Here is an 18,250-nt window from a genome sequence, read left to right as displayed (position 1 = left end):
ACTATATTTTAATGTTATTACATATTGTAATATTATTAAAAATTAAAATAGAAAAACAAGTAGTGTATATTAAATTGGAAAATCTCTTATACATATTGTTATAAATTTATTTTCTGAATTTATATATTGTAAGATAGTGAATACAAAATTAAGATTCATTAAATGCAATAATTAATTATAATAATGTTATTAAAGAATTTGCTGTCAGAATACTGATATCAGTTTAGGGAAGAAGAAAAAAAGGTTTAGTCACTTAAACTCTTGCGTTCCTTAGTAAGAATTTTTTTTATACACTTAATAGTATCTTATCCTTTAAGAATTAAGATAAAAATAATTTATAAACTTGGCTATGTCTTTGAATGACAATTTTACGATGAATTTTTAATGTGTGTAAGGTGAAAAGTTTACTTTTTTTTTTCTATTTGATACATAATTGTTTTTTATTTTGTGAAATCAACTTGTTTAAAGACAAAATGATATTATAATGATGATTTTACTTTTTAATAAAAAAATAAAATCTCAACTTTTAAATCTAATTGAGAAATTCCAACACCTAACCATTTATGACAACTACTTTTGGCTTAATGACTAGCCATTGGCATCTCAAAAGTTTACAAAGGCACAGTACCTGTATCTGCTGCCTCATAAAAGTTCTTCTTATCTTCACCTTCTTCATTTCATTCTTACTTTTCCTCTTTTCTCAAATGATTGCAACCCTACCTCCATTTGTCAATTCTTTCAGTTTTAGTTATAATTCTCGAATTTGTGAAAGGAAAATAAAATATATTATAGTATTTTTCATTTCAAATTTTAAAGTTTGATATAATATTAATTATTAATCACAGTTTTATCAATCATCATACCATCTACAAAATAGTTAAAAGTAAAAGTGAATTTTCGAAGATGAACTTGAATATTTATTATTAAAATAAAAGTTTATAAATAGAAAAACTGATTGCTCAATTTTCATTTTATAAAAAATTTCATTTATTTAAGACTTTTTTTTTCTTTTTTAAATTTATTTCTAGATGTCTAATATATTACTTCATTTATTTGAATATTAGAGATTACCATCAAGATTTTGGTGTAAAGTAGAATGATTTTGTTTTTATTAAATTTTCACCAAAGTAAGTCAATCTTTACCCTTTCTCTTGAGTAATTTAAAAAGTTTTGGATGTGTATGTTATAGAATGGTTGTATGTGGCTTAAAATGGTTAAGATGAGCCTTTGTTTGTTTGTGAATACTAAATCATGTTCGGATTGTTAGATTTAAGTTTTTATTATGTGTAATTATGGACTTTTAAAACTCAAATAAGACCAAAAGACTTAATTCAAATAAGGAAACTAATTTTTTTTTAATAGTACTTTATGTTTTTCTCAGCATTTATCACTTATGATACATTATCTTAGTCAACTAATTCTATCTTAAGTGGCTTTTTAACTAATTATAGAAATTTTAACATGAGAAAATATTATATTTTCTTAGACCAATTGAGTGATTACATATATTTGTTAAGTTTCTAAAATTATGCAAATTTTGTTAAGTGAATTAGTCATTTTCTAAGCAAAATTCTTCAATTTATGGAAATTCAAAGAGCTAAACTTACTTTACTTGCTAAACGAGCATTTGAGAAAAGTTCCAAAATGTTTGGCTTGCTAAGTGAATAAATCATCTGTTGAGAAAAAAATATTTTATATAAATTCAGAGAGCTTAGAGTGGTTGTTTGGTTGTTAAGCGAGCTAAGTGTTTGTTAGGTGTGTATACCTCTAGAAGTGTCTTACTAAGTAAGTAAGGATGTTCAATATGAGTGAGCCTTAGTTTTAAAATTCCAAACTCTATGTTGTTGGGCAATTTTATATGCTTGTTGAGTGAGAGGGAAAGATTTTGGACATAAAAATAATATTTTTGTAGTCTATTTAAAATAAAAATGTGTAGATGTCAAGGTATTATCCATAATCTACTATTTCGTGTGGGTGTGTGTGACCGAGTGGAGTCAAAGTGTTGACCATAATCTACTGTTGCCATTTGTTTGAGACTGAGTACTGCTAGCACATATGTTATAAGATATTGTAGATGTTGATGTGATGTAAATATAGTTATTTTTCAAGAAGAAAATTATACATTGTTGTAGTTTGTGTATTGAATGAAGATTCCAAGCATAAGGTTATCTTGACTTTACTAATATCTAACTCACAAAAAAAAATTAAATGATGAGATTTAACTTGCATTGTAAAAAATTGTGTCTAATAGATCATAAAGAATTTACTTTGTCATATGAGGAGAACATACTCTATGTGAGTGAATGTAATATGATGGGTACAAAACTTTTGAATCTAATTCAATACACTGATTTTTTAAAAGAATAGTCAAGTGTTTATAATGATGCATGAGTAAGTTAATTGCACTAATAGATAGACAAATTATTTTGATTATTTGTGATTGATAGTCTATAATACGTGAAATAATTAAATTAAATTGTATAATATTTTAAAAATAATTACGATGCCTTGTCTTATAATCTAATAACCTATGTTGATTTCCAGTGCAAAGATAATGTGAAATGAAGTAAATGATGTTTTATGTCGGAGTGTTATGTAGTAATTAACTGAGAAGAAGTAATATATATATATATATATATATATATATATATATATATATATATATATATATATATATATATATATATATATATATATATATATATATATATATATATATATATATATATATATATATATATATATATATATATATATAGGAGTTTGCTAACGCGCGTACGCCTGTTTTTCAGTTGGTACATTTTAGCAATGTGTACCGGATTTTAGTGGACAAAAATACCTTTATATATCATTCTCAAAACTTAAAAAAAAAAAAAAAGAAACCCCCCAAACCCTTACTCACCTCTCTCATTCCTCTCAATCCTTTCTCTTTCATCTCTCTCACTCCAACCTTTTCTCTGTCATCCCAATTGAAAAAATCAAAAATAGTTGCCTTTAAAAAATTTGCCTTTGTAAAGAGTTGAGTCATTGACATATTCACCTTCAGGCAAAGGTTCATTCAAGATCTCTTCAATTTCACCATCTTCACTAACCTCTCTAATTTCATCATCTGCATATCTGCATAGGTTGAATCATCATCTCTAAAAAAACCCTTCAGGCCAATTACCAATTCTTTCGGATGTCATTATGCTTGTGAAAATTAGATAAAATTATATACGACAAAAATTATAAAATGAAAACTCATTATAAAGTCATTTTTTTGTAAGAAATTGTTTAACAACGAGTTTTCTGATTTTTTTTTCAGGCCAATTACCAATTCCTTTGATGTCATTATGCTTGTGAAAATTAGATAAAATTAGATAAGACAAAAGTTATAAAATAAAAACTCATTATAAAATCATTTTTTGTAAGAAATTGTTTAACCGCGAGTATTTCTGATTTTTTCCAGGTCAATTACCAATTCCTTTATGCTTGTGAAAATTGGATAAAATTAGATAAGACAAAAATTATAAGATGAAAACTCATTATAAAATCACTTTTTTATAAGAGGACTACAGTAGGGATGACAGAGAAAAGATTGGAGTGAGAAAGAGGAAAGAGAAAGGGTTGAGAGGAATGAGAGAGGTAAGTAAGGGTTTGGGGGTTTCTTTTTTTTTTTTTTTAGTTTTGAGAATGAAAATTATTAAAATACCCTTAACCTTAAAACTTAGAATCCATGATAAATAAGGATATTCCCGGTACACATTGCTAAAATGTACCAACTGAAAAACAGGTGTACGCGCATTAGCAAACTCCATATATATATATATATATATATATATATATATATATATATATATATATATATATATATATATATATATATATATATTATTCTCATGAATGAATAATGAATTTTTATTTTAAAAATTTGTGCGTGTACATGTTTCGGAGATAAATAATGTAAGACGTTATAGTTATTTTTTTGTATTTCATATTTATGTAATTTACACATATTATTATGGTGTAAAAATGAAAAAAACATAAAATAAAAAATTCCGTATACGTATTTTTCAATTGAAAAATATATTACATTTTTTATTTTTATATAAAAACTTAAAAAAAAGAACGGTAGGAGTATGTATCACAAAAATTCTTCTATATCTGTAACAACGTGTAAAATTTTCTTTTAAACAACAATCACATGTAACGTGATTAATAGGAGAAGACAGAAAGTATTTTTCTTAAACTTATCTATGCATTGAAAAGTAAACATATTAACATGCAAATAACTCTTATTGGCCAAGCCTTTAAGATAGATCACTGTCTTAAGAAATATATAACACCATAAAGTTGTTAGCTATAATTTAAATAATACTTAAATGGGATTTTACTCTCAATAAATTAAAAAATGTATATTCATTTAGGTATTTACAATTCAATAATTAAAAATAAAAAATGGTTAATTTTAAGTTTTCTAAAATATATGAATTTTATTTTTACCTTCTCTATAATATTTTTTTCTTTTTTCTAAACCTAAATAATTGATTTCATGCCTGATGTCTATTCTAGAGTAACATATATATTTTATAAACTTTAATTCTTTTAGAAAAAGTATTATTTACCTAAGTTATATATTAGTTAAAACGATATTTTGACTCTTCATTCAATACACAAAAAAATTACCTAATATTAAAATTAAAACAATACTTTTTAATTTTAAAAAGATTAAAAGCATAAAAGTATTTAGCAAAAATTAAAATAAAAGAAATAAGAAAACGCTCAGGACTAACATATTTACGCCTATAATGATGCGCACTTTTCACGGCTGCATCAATCTGAAAAAAGAAATTAAATTATGTATCATCATCAGATTAATTGGCCATAGAATGATTATCAATTATTTGGTTCATTCCTCCTTCATGCTTTATATATATAGGAAAATCACACTTGAACAACCATTTTTGACAACATTTAGACACGCACACACGTGTCAAAATCTGAGTGGTCCAGTTGGAAAAATTAAATGAAAATGGACCACTCAGATTTTGACACGTGTGCGCGTGTCTAAATGTTGTCAAAAATGGTTGTTCAAGTATCATTTTCCATATATATATATATATATCTATATATATATATATATATATATATATATATATATATATATATATATATATATATATATATATATATATGAATAAAACCAATATAAAGCTATATTTTGAAAGTCAAATTCATTAAAATTGGAACACAGAATATGATTTATCAAACATAAATTACCGTTACCAGGATAATCCCTGTTACTGTTATACAGTGTCATAAAAGTATATGAAAAAAATAAGGCAACAAAAACCCTCCGGCAGGCACCCCATATTTCACATTCCAAAATTTTCAATAATCCCTTATTTGTTAGAGATTGGGGAAATGGAAATAAAAAATAATATCAGTAATTTGATTTAGAAAAATTAGAAGAAAAAAATATGTAATTCGGTTTATTATTTATCACCTGGTTTAAGAACATATTTTACTTTTTCTTTATTTAATAGCAAATTAATTAAATTATATGCTTTTATTTAAAAAAAAAATCTGTATTTTTCACCGACCACAGTAACCATACCTATCTGTCCAACCTTCGTAATACAGAAGTCGTATCTCTCTGTCGATCCTCCAGATAAATAGTTCATGTAAGACGACTGATATATTGACATAAAAAATGACTTTATAACAACCTTTTTTAATCGAGAAAAGTAATAGTGATAATTTTTCTTTACTCACAACCATAATTATATAATTTTATTATTAAAAAATTATCTGGATCAAAAAATGATTTTCCTTCATTAATAAAGTCTGTGTTATATTTATTCGGCTGCTTCAAATTTGGGCCCACCACGGTCCATGCATGGCCATAATTTAAGGACAGTCCCTCGCAATGAGTTTGCCATCTGGAAGAGAGAACCATTATTCATGGAATGAGACAAATTCTACATGTGAAAGTGTTTTTCTCTCAAACCTTAATTAGTTAGTATTAAACATATAACAATGAATTATGATGTCAGGTGCATCAGTGGCAGAGTGCATTCACTCGAAGAAAAAACCTCCACTGTATTCAAATGGAATGTTGTAAGTCTATTCCTTCTCGAATCATTACAGTTCAATTTTTTTCATAACTAAATTTTATATTCGATATTTATGTTGACTATATCTTTTAAATCAATTATCGTATTCAATAAGAGATTGATTAAACTACATGTTATCCTTCTTAATGACAATATACAAAACTATAATAATTGTTTTTTAATAATTAATGAGAAAAAACAGTTTTTTTAATACATATACATACACGTCTCCCTTGATTTTTGTTGCAAATTTTATTTAATAATAATAATATCTTAATACATATATATATATATATATATATATATATATATATATATATATATATATATAATTAAGCTAAAACACATGTTTATTTGATGAAGACAGAAAAGGAAAAAAAAAAAGAGAGAAAAAAAAAGTGTGTTGGATAAGTGTTTGCAATATGTGAATCATTGTCCTTTCATGTTATGGTGTCTTTCATGTACGTTCTTGTATTTTTTTTTTTTTCAGTTTCTATTAGCCTCGTTTTTCTGGCATCCTAGTGGACCACGAGTTCTATGTGAAAATCTGTTTTTTTTTTTCTTTTTATTCAAATTATTTTGGTAGTAGAAGACTATTGGACCAGTAGACCCAGAGAACAGAAGTATTTGATCAAAAATGGTAATACAAGATGGAGAGAACCCAACCAAAATGTCTCTGCCAGATGAATAAGAACTCAGAAAAAACAATCATTAACATTTCCAACTTTTTCTCTCTGAAAAGCCTACGTTCTCTTGCCATCCACAAGATAACAAGAAAATCGACATTTTCTTTCATAGATTTCGTTTTCTTTTTTAACAGGTAAAAACTGCTATCTCTGCTAATAATTATAATTATTTTCTTACATTCTATAGTTATACTCTTTTACTTCTTCATTATTAGACCTTTCTTCTTTAATCATCGCGTTTATTATTATGAAACTATTTTCCTATATCTCTCTTCTCTTCACATTAGTAATTTTATTCCTCAATTCTATTAGGATAGTCCTGCTGCTTATTTTAGTTCTTCCTCACATTCTAATTTTTACATTTATTTATTATATCTTTTATGTTTCCATTTTCATTTTTTCTTCTTCTTCTCTTTTTACTTGATTGGCCTTTTATTATTCAAGTCATATCAATCAATTTTTTAAATATTTAATAAAATATTAAATTATTAAAAGATATTTATAGAGAAACAAGATAAGGTGAATTTTTAATATGAATATAAATTTTATTTTATAAATTGATTTTATAAAATTAAGTTAAATTTAGACTCTGGATATAAGAATTTTTTTTGGTAAGAATTATATACAAGAAATGTATAGAACTCAGTTTACTGATTACTGAACCAAATGACCTCACTTTACAAACAATTTGTTAAATTTGTAATCTCTGTAGATCCTTAACTTCTTTAATTTAAATACGGGATTCGATCTCCAATTAGAGATAGAGTGGCAGCTGAAGATACGTGTATGTTAAATTTTTATTCTGTTTATGTTTTCAAGAAGAATAATGTATTAAATAAGGTTAAAAAAAAAACTTTTTATTTTACTGCCTGAGGTCATAATTTGAGTTTCTGGAAGTGCTTGCTAATGGAAAGCAGAAGCAACTCAACCACAGTTCTTATTAGTCTTCTTGCTTTGCTCTCTCTCCTTTGAAATGAGAAGACACAATAAATCGTCAAACGCGTTGTTTGCTTAACGAGGAGAGGTTGTCGGTTCCCACAGTATTAAATTATAGGGAACTGCCAAACAATTCTTAATCAAACAAAAACGCTACCTTACCCTTACCTCGTCGTGTGTCCTTCTAGTAGTAATGCTACATCTCTTCTATTCTCCCCTCTTCTCTTCTCCTCCTGCATGCTTTCTTTGATTGAACCGGTCTTAGTCCACGCCCGCCTCCACGCCACCCAACCCGTTTCATAATTTCAATTTCCCCTCTCTCACTCATTCCTTTCTCCCTTACCCATCACTCCACCTATTCTTTTATTTTTTATTTTTTATTTTCTCATCACACCAACAAACTATCTATGCATACAACCCCGCAAACCAAACAAACCCAATTCAAATCCAACACTAGAAGAAACAGATGAGCCAGTGGATACACGTCGCGGTGGCCGCAGCCGCCGTCGGATGCGTCTCCACCCTTACGTTGGTCTTTCTCTTCCGTTGGTGTCGCAAAAGAAATGGCACGAATTTCGTTGAACCGACTAGTTTGACCAGGGTGGAGAGTGTGCAGGGAGGGATTTCAGTTTCCAGGATCCATCAGCAACCTTTTCAGCTGGATCAGGGGAGCAAGAACGGCAACAAGGGTAATTACAATTACTATGTTTTTCGCGGCGGTGGGGTGTCGGGGAAAAGAAGCGTCTTCAATTGGGGTGATCATCCATCCATGGCTTCTGATGCTGTTGAAAATGGATGGTCACGATTTGCCTTCACGGGGTACAAGAGTTACACGCCGTCTCCTTCGAAAAGATCGGCACTTTTGGGAGCGTGTGCCGCACCGGGAGGGAGTGATTTTGGGAGAGAATCAGAGGCTGAGATAAGCTGGGAAGTGGCACGTGGATCTGCTGAGTTTATGCAGAAGGTCAGGTTGAATCCTGGTATAAAAAAGTTTCATCAAGGCAACAACAATAATGGTTCTCTGGGCGTTGCTTCTATCATTAGAGGGGCTTTGCCTTTGCCTGGCCCTCCCCTGGGGAATTGTGCGTTCCCACAAGAAGCATATTTTGAGATTACCATTTTGTATTCACGTGGCGATGAGTGTGAATCTGTTGGAAAGAGTGGGGAAGGTGAGAAGACCAAGCTTTTGGTTCAAGGGAACTCCAATGGCAAAGGGAATTCCGAAGCTTTGGTTCATGTTACCAGTGGGAATGGAAGTAATAAAATCAACAATGTTGAAGGAGAGAGTGGGAAAGGTGAATCTGTGATGTTCTCGTTGGGTTTAACAGCAGGGGGTTCTGTTCCTTTGAGAGTCCCCGGTAGCTATCCCGGTAGCATTGGCTTCAACTCCAACGGTTCTCTCTATCTTGATGGTAACCATTAACTCATAAATCATTAACCTGCTATTAGATTACTGATTCACCTTCGTTTGTTTGCTACCATTTGACCAAATTAGGTACAGTTTTGTAGACCAGATTAGGTGAAGTTGTAGTAGTTTGTAACAACCATGTCTTTTTTTTTTCGTTTCGTTATTTTGTTTTGTCTATTGGGGGTTAAAACAGCGAGTAGAAAACGATACATATACTCAGGGTGTCTTTCAAAAGCTGTCTGTGGTTTTCGGAATGCAATGATTAAAGAAGGCTGTTTACACAACTGATGGAGGGTGGTGTGAGCGATGGAGATGCAAGAACAAAACGGGCTGCTTTTGCTTTTTAGTTTTGAAAACTTATTTTAAATACAATTAAAAAATTAAGAACTTTTGGATGAGAAACTGGTTGTTAAATGGTGGCAGATTGTTTAGAAAATGGCTTTCAGAACAAAAAATCTGTGAAGGGAATCAAAGACGGTGTTACTTTTACTTACAACACGCAATTTATATTTCCAGTATGTATGTTTTGAGACATCTAAGTATGAAAATTGGTTACAGGAATGAAACTTGTACGTGAATCGGAGAAGGCAGAGTGGGTGGGAACTGATAAAGTGATCGGTTGTGGATTTGATCCAAGGCAGAAGAAGGTTTTCTTCACAATAGACTCTGATCTGATGCATGTAATCCACTGCCAGACAGAGGAGTTTGGCACACCACTTTTTCCGATCATGGCTGCAAATATAGACATTATGGTGTTAGTTAATTTTGGACAAAGTGCATTCAAATATGCACCTGCGAATGCCCAGAGAACACCAAATCCATGCTTCATAGCCCCACTCGTAAATTCCCCTGCAGCTACCTTGGGCTACGATGACAGCAAGGAGCTATTCTCAATGGGAAGGATCGATTCTCAATGGCTCAATCGCTCCACAACCAAAGGAAGCCACAATAATAATAATAACCATAACCATAATCGAACATTGGATTTTGACGAGGAGTCTGAGGCTGATCTGTTTGAAATCGTCATAGATGGTTCTGGAAAATATCCGAACACGACATCATAGATTACAGCAAAGAGTGCACATTGGTAACATCATCGTTCCTTGCTGATCCAAATGGAACATGGCTTTGCTGCACATGCATTGTGTAGAAGAATGTTTGATGTACCACATCTGAATGGGATCTTCGGCATGGGTTAGTTCTATACAAATATAGAGAACACACAAAGAGATATTGATACACATGAAACAGTACTTTATCTATCATCAGCAACGGTGGAGGCTTAACATTGACTAACTAGTCAGATACAGTTTCTTTCGTTTTCTTCTTCTTTCTGAGTTCCCAGGCATTTCATTTTTTACATTTGGAAGAGAACATCACATAAGCACTCCCCTGTAAATATTGTATTCTCATATAATAAAAAAAAATGTCCAGACTTCTACTGTCTGTGAAATTTAATATTATTTTGCCTTGTCCAGTGAATGGTTAATAAAATCAGTATCTAGAAATAAAAAGGAAGGGAATGGTTATAACTAAATTCAACAACTTTTTTAGCTTCTAGAAAGGACATGGTTCAATATTCGTTTTTGAGAAACATGTTTGACTTAATCCTGTCTTTAAAAAAATGTTCCATAATTAGAGATGGAAAAACTAGTTAGGATCTGTGGATTAGTCTTTTAAATTAGTGAGCCGTCAGCCTATTTTTTTAAAATAAAAATAATTTTTATATATTATTATTTAAAAGATATAAGTATAGAATAACATTATAATTTAAATGATTAATACTTAACAATGTTTAATTTTAATAGAATAATTTAATTTAATATATAAAGATAATAATTATTTTATTTTATTTTATTTAAGATATTAATTAATAATTAAAAATTAAAATTATATTTTTAGTATATATATATATATATATATATATATATATATATAGAAAGGGATTTTCTTCATGTTAATCTTTACTTTTAACTTTTACCATTTAAATAGTTTTTTAAATTAAAACAATTATTTTCTCAATTTTGTTTTTTAAGTAATTATTTCTTTAAGTTTAATCGATTTTTATAATTTTATTGTCTTTTGAACTTAACCATTTTTTAATTATACCTACAAATAAAAATAAAATACCATTTACAATAAACTATAAAAATTATTTATATTCAATTTTATAATTATAATAATAATACATTTATATTTTTTTATTATTTATCTATTATCTATTATTTTATAATATAAGAAAATAATATAATAAGAAAAATATACTTTAGAGCATACTTTAGATGATTCTGCTCATATATATATATATATATATATATATATATATATATATATATATATATATTAGATGAATTTATTAATATATATTAAACAACTTGATTTAAATTATTTTTGCAATATACATAATATTAATTAGACCAGTCTAACAATTTAGATTAGACGAGTCTAATAAAACACATTAGATAAATGTGTTCATATATTGATTAGATAAATTTAACAATATATATTAGACGAGTTTAACAATATATATTAGACAAGTTTGTGAGTACACTAATCAGATAAGTCTAACAATATATATTAGATCAGTCTTTTCATACATCGATTTGTATTTTTAGCGAGTTTTCTCTACATATTTATGTATATCTTTTATATTTTTAGAAGAGTTTTCTCTACATATTTATGTATATCTTTTATATTTTTAGAAGATATACTCTATTTTTGTGCATGTTTTATCCTTTATAGTTTTACTAAATCTACTATTTATATTTCTTAAAATATATTAACTTTTAAAATATATAAATTAACTTTTATGTTAATTCTATTCAAAATTTATTTATAAACTTAAAAATATTTATTATTTATTTTCTCAATCTCTAATTTTTTTTAATAAGCACTGAAACAAACACCAAACACCCACGTATGCATAGACAAAGTTTAAAACTAGTTATAAAAGAAAGTCATGCAGTAACTTTTATATTTTCACTAGTATATGTAACTACTTTCGAAATTAAAAAAGGTTCACAAGTCAATTCATCAACTTAATAGTTTATACTTTAACACATATTATCTCACTTCATTTTTAAGGATCAATAACAACTAAACCAAAATGTGATGGACTGACTATTTTTTTTATCTTTATCTAAAAACCGGTTAAAAAACTGACTTATAAGAATTATTAAAAGAAGATGTAAAAAGAAAGATGATAATATATAACTACTTTCAAAAATTTTTAAAAATAAAAATTAACAAATCAATCCCACATACTAGTTTATGTTTTGATATCGACTTGTCTCACTTTATTTTTAGTGAAACAATAGCAAGTAAAATAAAGGCTTAAATGTTTATTTGTCTTCATAAGATGAATTTATCTTTAGTATTCGGTTTTAAAAATGAAGCCAATATACTTGTTATTTAATTTAAAGCTTAAATGTTTACTTCGGCGTTAAGTCCATGGTGATGTGACCGTACTTTTTCTTTTCTCTCTTCTGCTGTCCAGTTTTTTTTTTCTCTTCTTCAGTGATTTGTTTAATTTGTTCTTTCTTTGTGAACCTTATTCATATATTTTTCATAACATAGGCACCCAATGTATTCATTTTTAAAACCGGATACTAAACAGAAAGACGAAGTAACTATTTAAGTTTAAAATAAATGAGATGAATTTACTACTATTTTTATCCCTATCAAAAACTGACTTATAATTAAAAAATTAATTAAAAGCTCAAAACTCCTAATTAAAATTATTAAAGAAGACGTGAAAAGGAAGATGATTTGAGGATGATATTTAGTTAATATTTTAATATACTAAATATTTTTTAAGAGTGATTAAATTATATCTTTTGTTATTTTTAACAAATTTTATACCATATATAATTTTATATTTAAAAATAATCGATCAGACTCTTAAGTTATATTTGTACCTTATTCGAACTATCTATGTTATTTTTTATTAAAATTAAAATTGACGATCAAATATATTTTAAATTTTTAAAAAAGTATATTAAGTCAATTTTGATATAAAGTTTAGTCTAATATAATTTAACGGTAAATTTTTATAAAACACAATTCAATAAAAAAAAGTATTAACATTTATTTAAAAAAAATGTCTGATGTAATTTATTTTCTCTCCAATTTTCTTCAGAGTTACCGTAAGTTACTAATAAAAAAATTGATTTAATTATATTTGTTGAGTTTCTGTGTCCTTAAAACACTGATTAACATTTGCTATTTTGTATTCTAAGAAACAGATAAACGGATTAAAACTGATAGGTGAGTCTTAATAATCGAACTTTTCAAAACAGTCATTTCAAACAAACAAAAACTGAAGAGAAACTTTAAATTAATACAGAACATTAAATTAGTAGTTTTCCAAAAAGAAGGATTTATGATTCTTTTCCTCTTTCTTCTTTTTCTCATTCTTCTTCAGCTGATAGAAATGTGGTGGTCGTGGATATTTGTGGCTATGACTTTCAATTGGTAGAACATTGAAGGAGAAGCTGAGGAAGCATGAGCACAGAAAAAGGCAAAGATATTCATAATTATAGCAAAAGGTATTGTTACTCAAATATATATTCTTTCTTTAGTGCCATTGTAATTAGGGCTGGGCAAAAATAACTTATCTGTACTGTACTATAGTTAACTGTACTATATTATACTTAAAAAAACTGATCCACTTTTACTAAAAGTTCAGTATACTATTTTATGGTTTAGTTTTTAAAAACTGAACTTATAACAGTTTCGGTTCAGTTAACTGTGAAAACTGTATCTACTCTTTTCTCTTCTCTAGTTTCTATTCAATTGGTCCGTCTTGCTAAGAAAACGTTATTTAATAATAAAATATTAATAAAAGAAACCGTTCAAATAAAAAACTTATAATGAATTTTTAAAGACAAAATTTTTTTATCACAAATTTTTATATTTTTTCATCAATAAACATATATTATTTTTTAAATAATATTATTTTAAGTAATAAAAGTAAAATATATTTTTTTAAATTTAATTTTATTAAATGATTAAGTAATATAAATCATAAAAAAAAAGACTATATAAAAAAAATTACTTTAAATATATTATATTCTTTAACATATTATTAAATATGTAAAAATATGTTAAAAAAACTTTTAATGATATTAAAATGTGTGTAAGCGCACACACTAAAATAACTATTTATTTTAAAAATCAACTTACTTTAAAATAAATATCAATATTATTATTTTTAAATGATAGTATTTTACATACTAAAACTAAAATATATTTTTTAACGTTAAATTTTATTAAATGAATATATAATGAAATATCATAAAAAAATAGTAATGTAGCAAAAATAATTAAGATTATAGAAATATCAAATGACAAAAAAATTAACAAACGTTTATTAAGAGTAATTTTTCTAGTATCATCTTTTATTATATTATAATAATTAATAAATATTAGTTTAATTTTTACATAATAAAATATAAATAATAAATAATTGATTAATAAAACAATTTTACAAGGGAACAAAAGAAATATAAATAAAAAATTATTTTAAAATAAAATAAGTAGATAAAAAGATAAAATAAATTATATACAAATATAAAACAAAAAGAATATAAATAAAAAATTAAAAAAATATATAAAAGTAAAATAATATTCATGAAAAAATAAATATAAATAAAAAAATAAAAAAATAAATATAAATAAAAAAATAAAAAAATAAAATAAATAAATAAATAATAAAATAATTTCCATACACATATAATAATAAAAGAAATATAAATAAAATAGAAAATAATAATATCAAATAATTAAAAAGTTAATTTGTAAGACACTTATGAATAAAATAAAATAAATATAAAAATAAATTTCAATTAAAAAGAACATGTATTGTTATACTATTCAGTTTAAAAACTAGTACAATTCAGTTTAAAATTAGTATAATTCAGTTTAAAATTAGTATAGTTAGTAGTTCAGTTTAGTTTATATTGTAGTTTAGTATAATTTAGTATAGTTCAGTTCAGTCCAGTTTGATAAAACAAAAAACAGTTCAGTTCAGTTTGTCTGAACTGTTTTACAGCTCAGTTCAGTTTATACAAATTAGTTTTTAGTTCAGTACAGATTTTAGCAGTACAGTGCAGTTCAGTTCAATTTGCCCACCCCTAATTGTAATGATTCATATGTTTGGTAAAAATCGTGTAACTTTGAATCCAAAACTAATAATTACAGTCTGAGTTAATGAAATTAAACTATATAAAATAGAGTTTTAAAATACTCAAAAAAATAAAACAAAAGTAGCGTAGCTGTAATATTTTGCGTGAGAAAACCTATCATGGAGAATTGATTCTTTCACGATTGATTATTCAATCGTTGAAATTTCTATTTTATTCGAATATTAGTATTTTCAAATTGGAGAAGTATTTTCAAGAAAGATAATTTCTTTTTTTTTTAAAGATTTTACCTTCCACAACACAATTAAAGGACAAATTTTAAAGTGAATTAACGAGATCTATTTTGATAAGCCAACCCAATTAATTTTAATTAATCTCTTCATTTAAACATATGTTCCATTTTCCTAAGGATGTTTGTAAGGGCTTGTTGGAATGAAAATTCTTCTTGAGTTTTGATGTTAGATTTAGGGTTTGACTTTGATGGCCACATAAGAAGAATTTCATAAATTCTACACCTGTGCCTTTCATGTTTGGCAACTGGGCATCTATTAACCTACACATTAAACAGGATCATATACCAAAGAAAAAAAAATAAATATAATTATAAAATTATCATAAGAGAAATCACGTGTCAAACTATCCATCCTTAGTTAAAATTCGTCAAAGGTCAGAATAAAGTTTTTCCTTTCTCAGTGGTCAAAAACAGAATAATAAAATAAAACCACTTTCTAATATTTTATTTTTACTATCAAAACCACTAACCTAATTGTTCTACTCTCTTGTCAATTTTTTCTCCAAAAAGTAAATAAAAAAATAAAGCAGTGATATATATATATATATATATATATATATATGTTTAATTTGGACCTTTATATATAAAAAGTTGTTGCATATTTATAGGTTTTTTTCAACGATGGAGGTATAAACTCCTGTTAAAGATGTTCTTAAGGTCTGCGTGTGCAGTGTAATGCACATTAGAGGGTTCAAAACTTCTGTTGCCTTATTAATGTGGTGTGTGGTTAAATTCTATAATTAAATAAATATGAAAGTAAAATATGGTTAAAAGTATATAAATAATATAAATATTATCACATCGTGTAAATAAAACAAGTAGTTAAAATAATAATAATAATAAATTCAAAATATCAAATATATGATCTATATGTAAGGAATACGCTGTTCTTTTTGCACCTTCCTTTAGTACTTTATATAGTGCGTAAAATAAATTTACACAGCTTGACAAATACATTGACATGACTTATCTATATGATTGCTAGAATTGTATTTAACTAAATATATTTTCATAATTTTCTTACAAACTCCAAATATTTTTTATTGAAGATAATTCAATTTAAGTTGAGTAGGACCATTATAGATGATAGAACTCTCACTGTCTCCCTCATAATTTTTAACTCATCTTCTTTCTCATGATCCAAAGACAATACTCTTAAATTAGAACAATCTGCCAGTTGGTTATAAGAAAAGGAAATCATTAAATAGAATGTGGGACTCACAAATGTTTATAATATTTAATAAATTCCAATAAATTATGTTCAAAAGAGTAAGTGATGAATTTCTAGTATTTTCCTTTTCATTAATAAGTACTTATTAATTTATAAATGTGTAAACATGTGACATGAGATGGATTATTAGTAATCTATATCTATCTATCTAAATATGTAAATTTCATGATTAGATTGAATTAAATGTTTTTTAAAATCATATTCAATGTTAATTATAATTGGATAAAAAAATGATTTTTGGTTTGTCCATTTTTTAATTTATGTGATTTAAAATTTTGTAAACATGGTAGAGTCGTTGGATAGTGTCATTTATGAGAAATATCAACCAAAAGAACATTTAAGGTCCTTTCATTTTGCTAGATGTGACATGGAGGCCTTTTTTGTTTTTAGCAATAATAGAGTTTTTCCTAATATATTTTGTAGATGGAATAGTTTGTATTGTTGGACTCTTGAGTACAAACAAAATCTCACATCGGATAAAATAAGAGATGGACATGGATTTATATACATATAAGATACCTCCATTGATAAAAGGCCTTTTTGAGTGGTACCAAAAGTAAATCCGTGAGGGCTTGGTCCAAAGCGGACAATATCTTACTAGCATGGAGATCTATGTGTATGTGTGTGTTATCCCTCCCTACATGGGCCACTAAAATACCCCAAAGCCTTGATAGATACAAAGTAGAAACCCACGATAGTTTGTTGAAGCAAGATTGATAACTTCTTTGCCTTTAATTATGGGCCACTAAAATACCCTAAAGCCTTGATAGATACAAAGTAGAAAAAAAGATATATGTTTCTTAAAAATCTATCACTGATATGAGTTTGAAGTCCCTCAACCCACGATAGTTTGCTGAAGCAAGATTGATGCCTTTAATTATGGTATGTGGTTTCGGGAGCGCGGTAGAAAACCTCTTATGACATTTATATGTTAACCACTTCTTAATATAGATGATCTTATTGTTTAATTTATGTGACATTTACATGTCCGGACTAAACATTTTTAAAATTAATATTATTTGTTTTGGATTGTGGAAAACTTATTTTTTCTATTTCAATATACTTGATTTTTTCTTTCATTTTAAAAACTTTGTCTAATTTTTATTTGGAAATGAAAAAAAAGTGTGAGGATAATTATAAATGACAAAAATATATTGGGAATATAATTTTAGAAAAAACGATGTAAGTTGAAGTTCATTTTGACCATGTACTAGAAAATGGAATTCTAACATGTTACCTTATATATCTTTGAAACATAAAGAGATTCATATTAGAAATCTTATTATAATTGTTTGGTTTTTTTCATAATATTGTGATTTAGTTTTTTATGCAATAAAAATAAATTTGCACTTAAGGTATTCATATTACAAATCTTATTAGAACTGCTCGGTTTTTATCAGAATCTTGTGATTTAGTTTTTGATGCAGCAAGTGGGGGAAAACAATTCTTAATTGTTGGC

General features: G+C 26.7%; 1 protein-coding gene across 1 annotated transcript; it reads left to right on the top strand.

The window, feature by feature from the left end:
* Positions 1-7,729: 7,729 nt before the first annotated feature.
* On the top strand, positions 7,730-10,588 carry LOC124821923 (uncharacterized). Its single transcript, XM_047293867.2, has 2 exons — positions 7,730-9,129; positions 9,684-10,588. The coding sequence occupies exons 1-2, from the start codon at positions 8,184-8,186 to the stop codon at positions 10,187-10,189; spliced, it is 1,452 nt and encodes a 483-aa protein (XP_047149823.1). The 5' UTR covers positions 7,730-8,183; the 3' UTR covers positions 10,190-10,588.
* Positions 10,589-18,250: the final 7,662 nt, after the last annotated feature.

This window comes from Vigna umbellata, chromosome 2, assembly GCF_029865625.1.
Source record: "Vigna umbellata cultivar VRB3 chromosome 2, Vumbellata_1.0, whole genome shotgun sequence".
In the NCBI taxonomy this organism is placed as follows: Eukaryota; Viridiplantae; Streptophyta; class Magnoliopsida; order Fabales; family Fabaceae; genus Vigna; species Vigna umbellata.
The sequence above is the reverse complement of the archived record's forward strand: the minus strand, read 5'-3'. Positions and strand labels throughout refer to the sequence as shown.

What these genes read in the sequence shown, in the direction of transcription:
- LOC124821923 (XM_047293867.2), top strand. Translation starts at nt 8,184, where the DNA reads ATGAGCCAGTGGATACACGTCGCGGTGGCCGCAGCCGCCGTCGGATGC. An exon ending in CGGTTCTCTCTATCTTGATG is followed by an intron (nt 9,130 to 9,683) that starts GTAACCATTAAC and finishes AATTGGTTACAG; the next exon opens with GAATGAAACTTGTACGTGAA.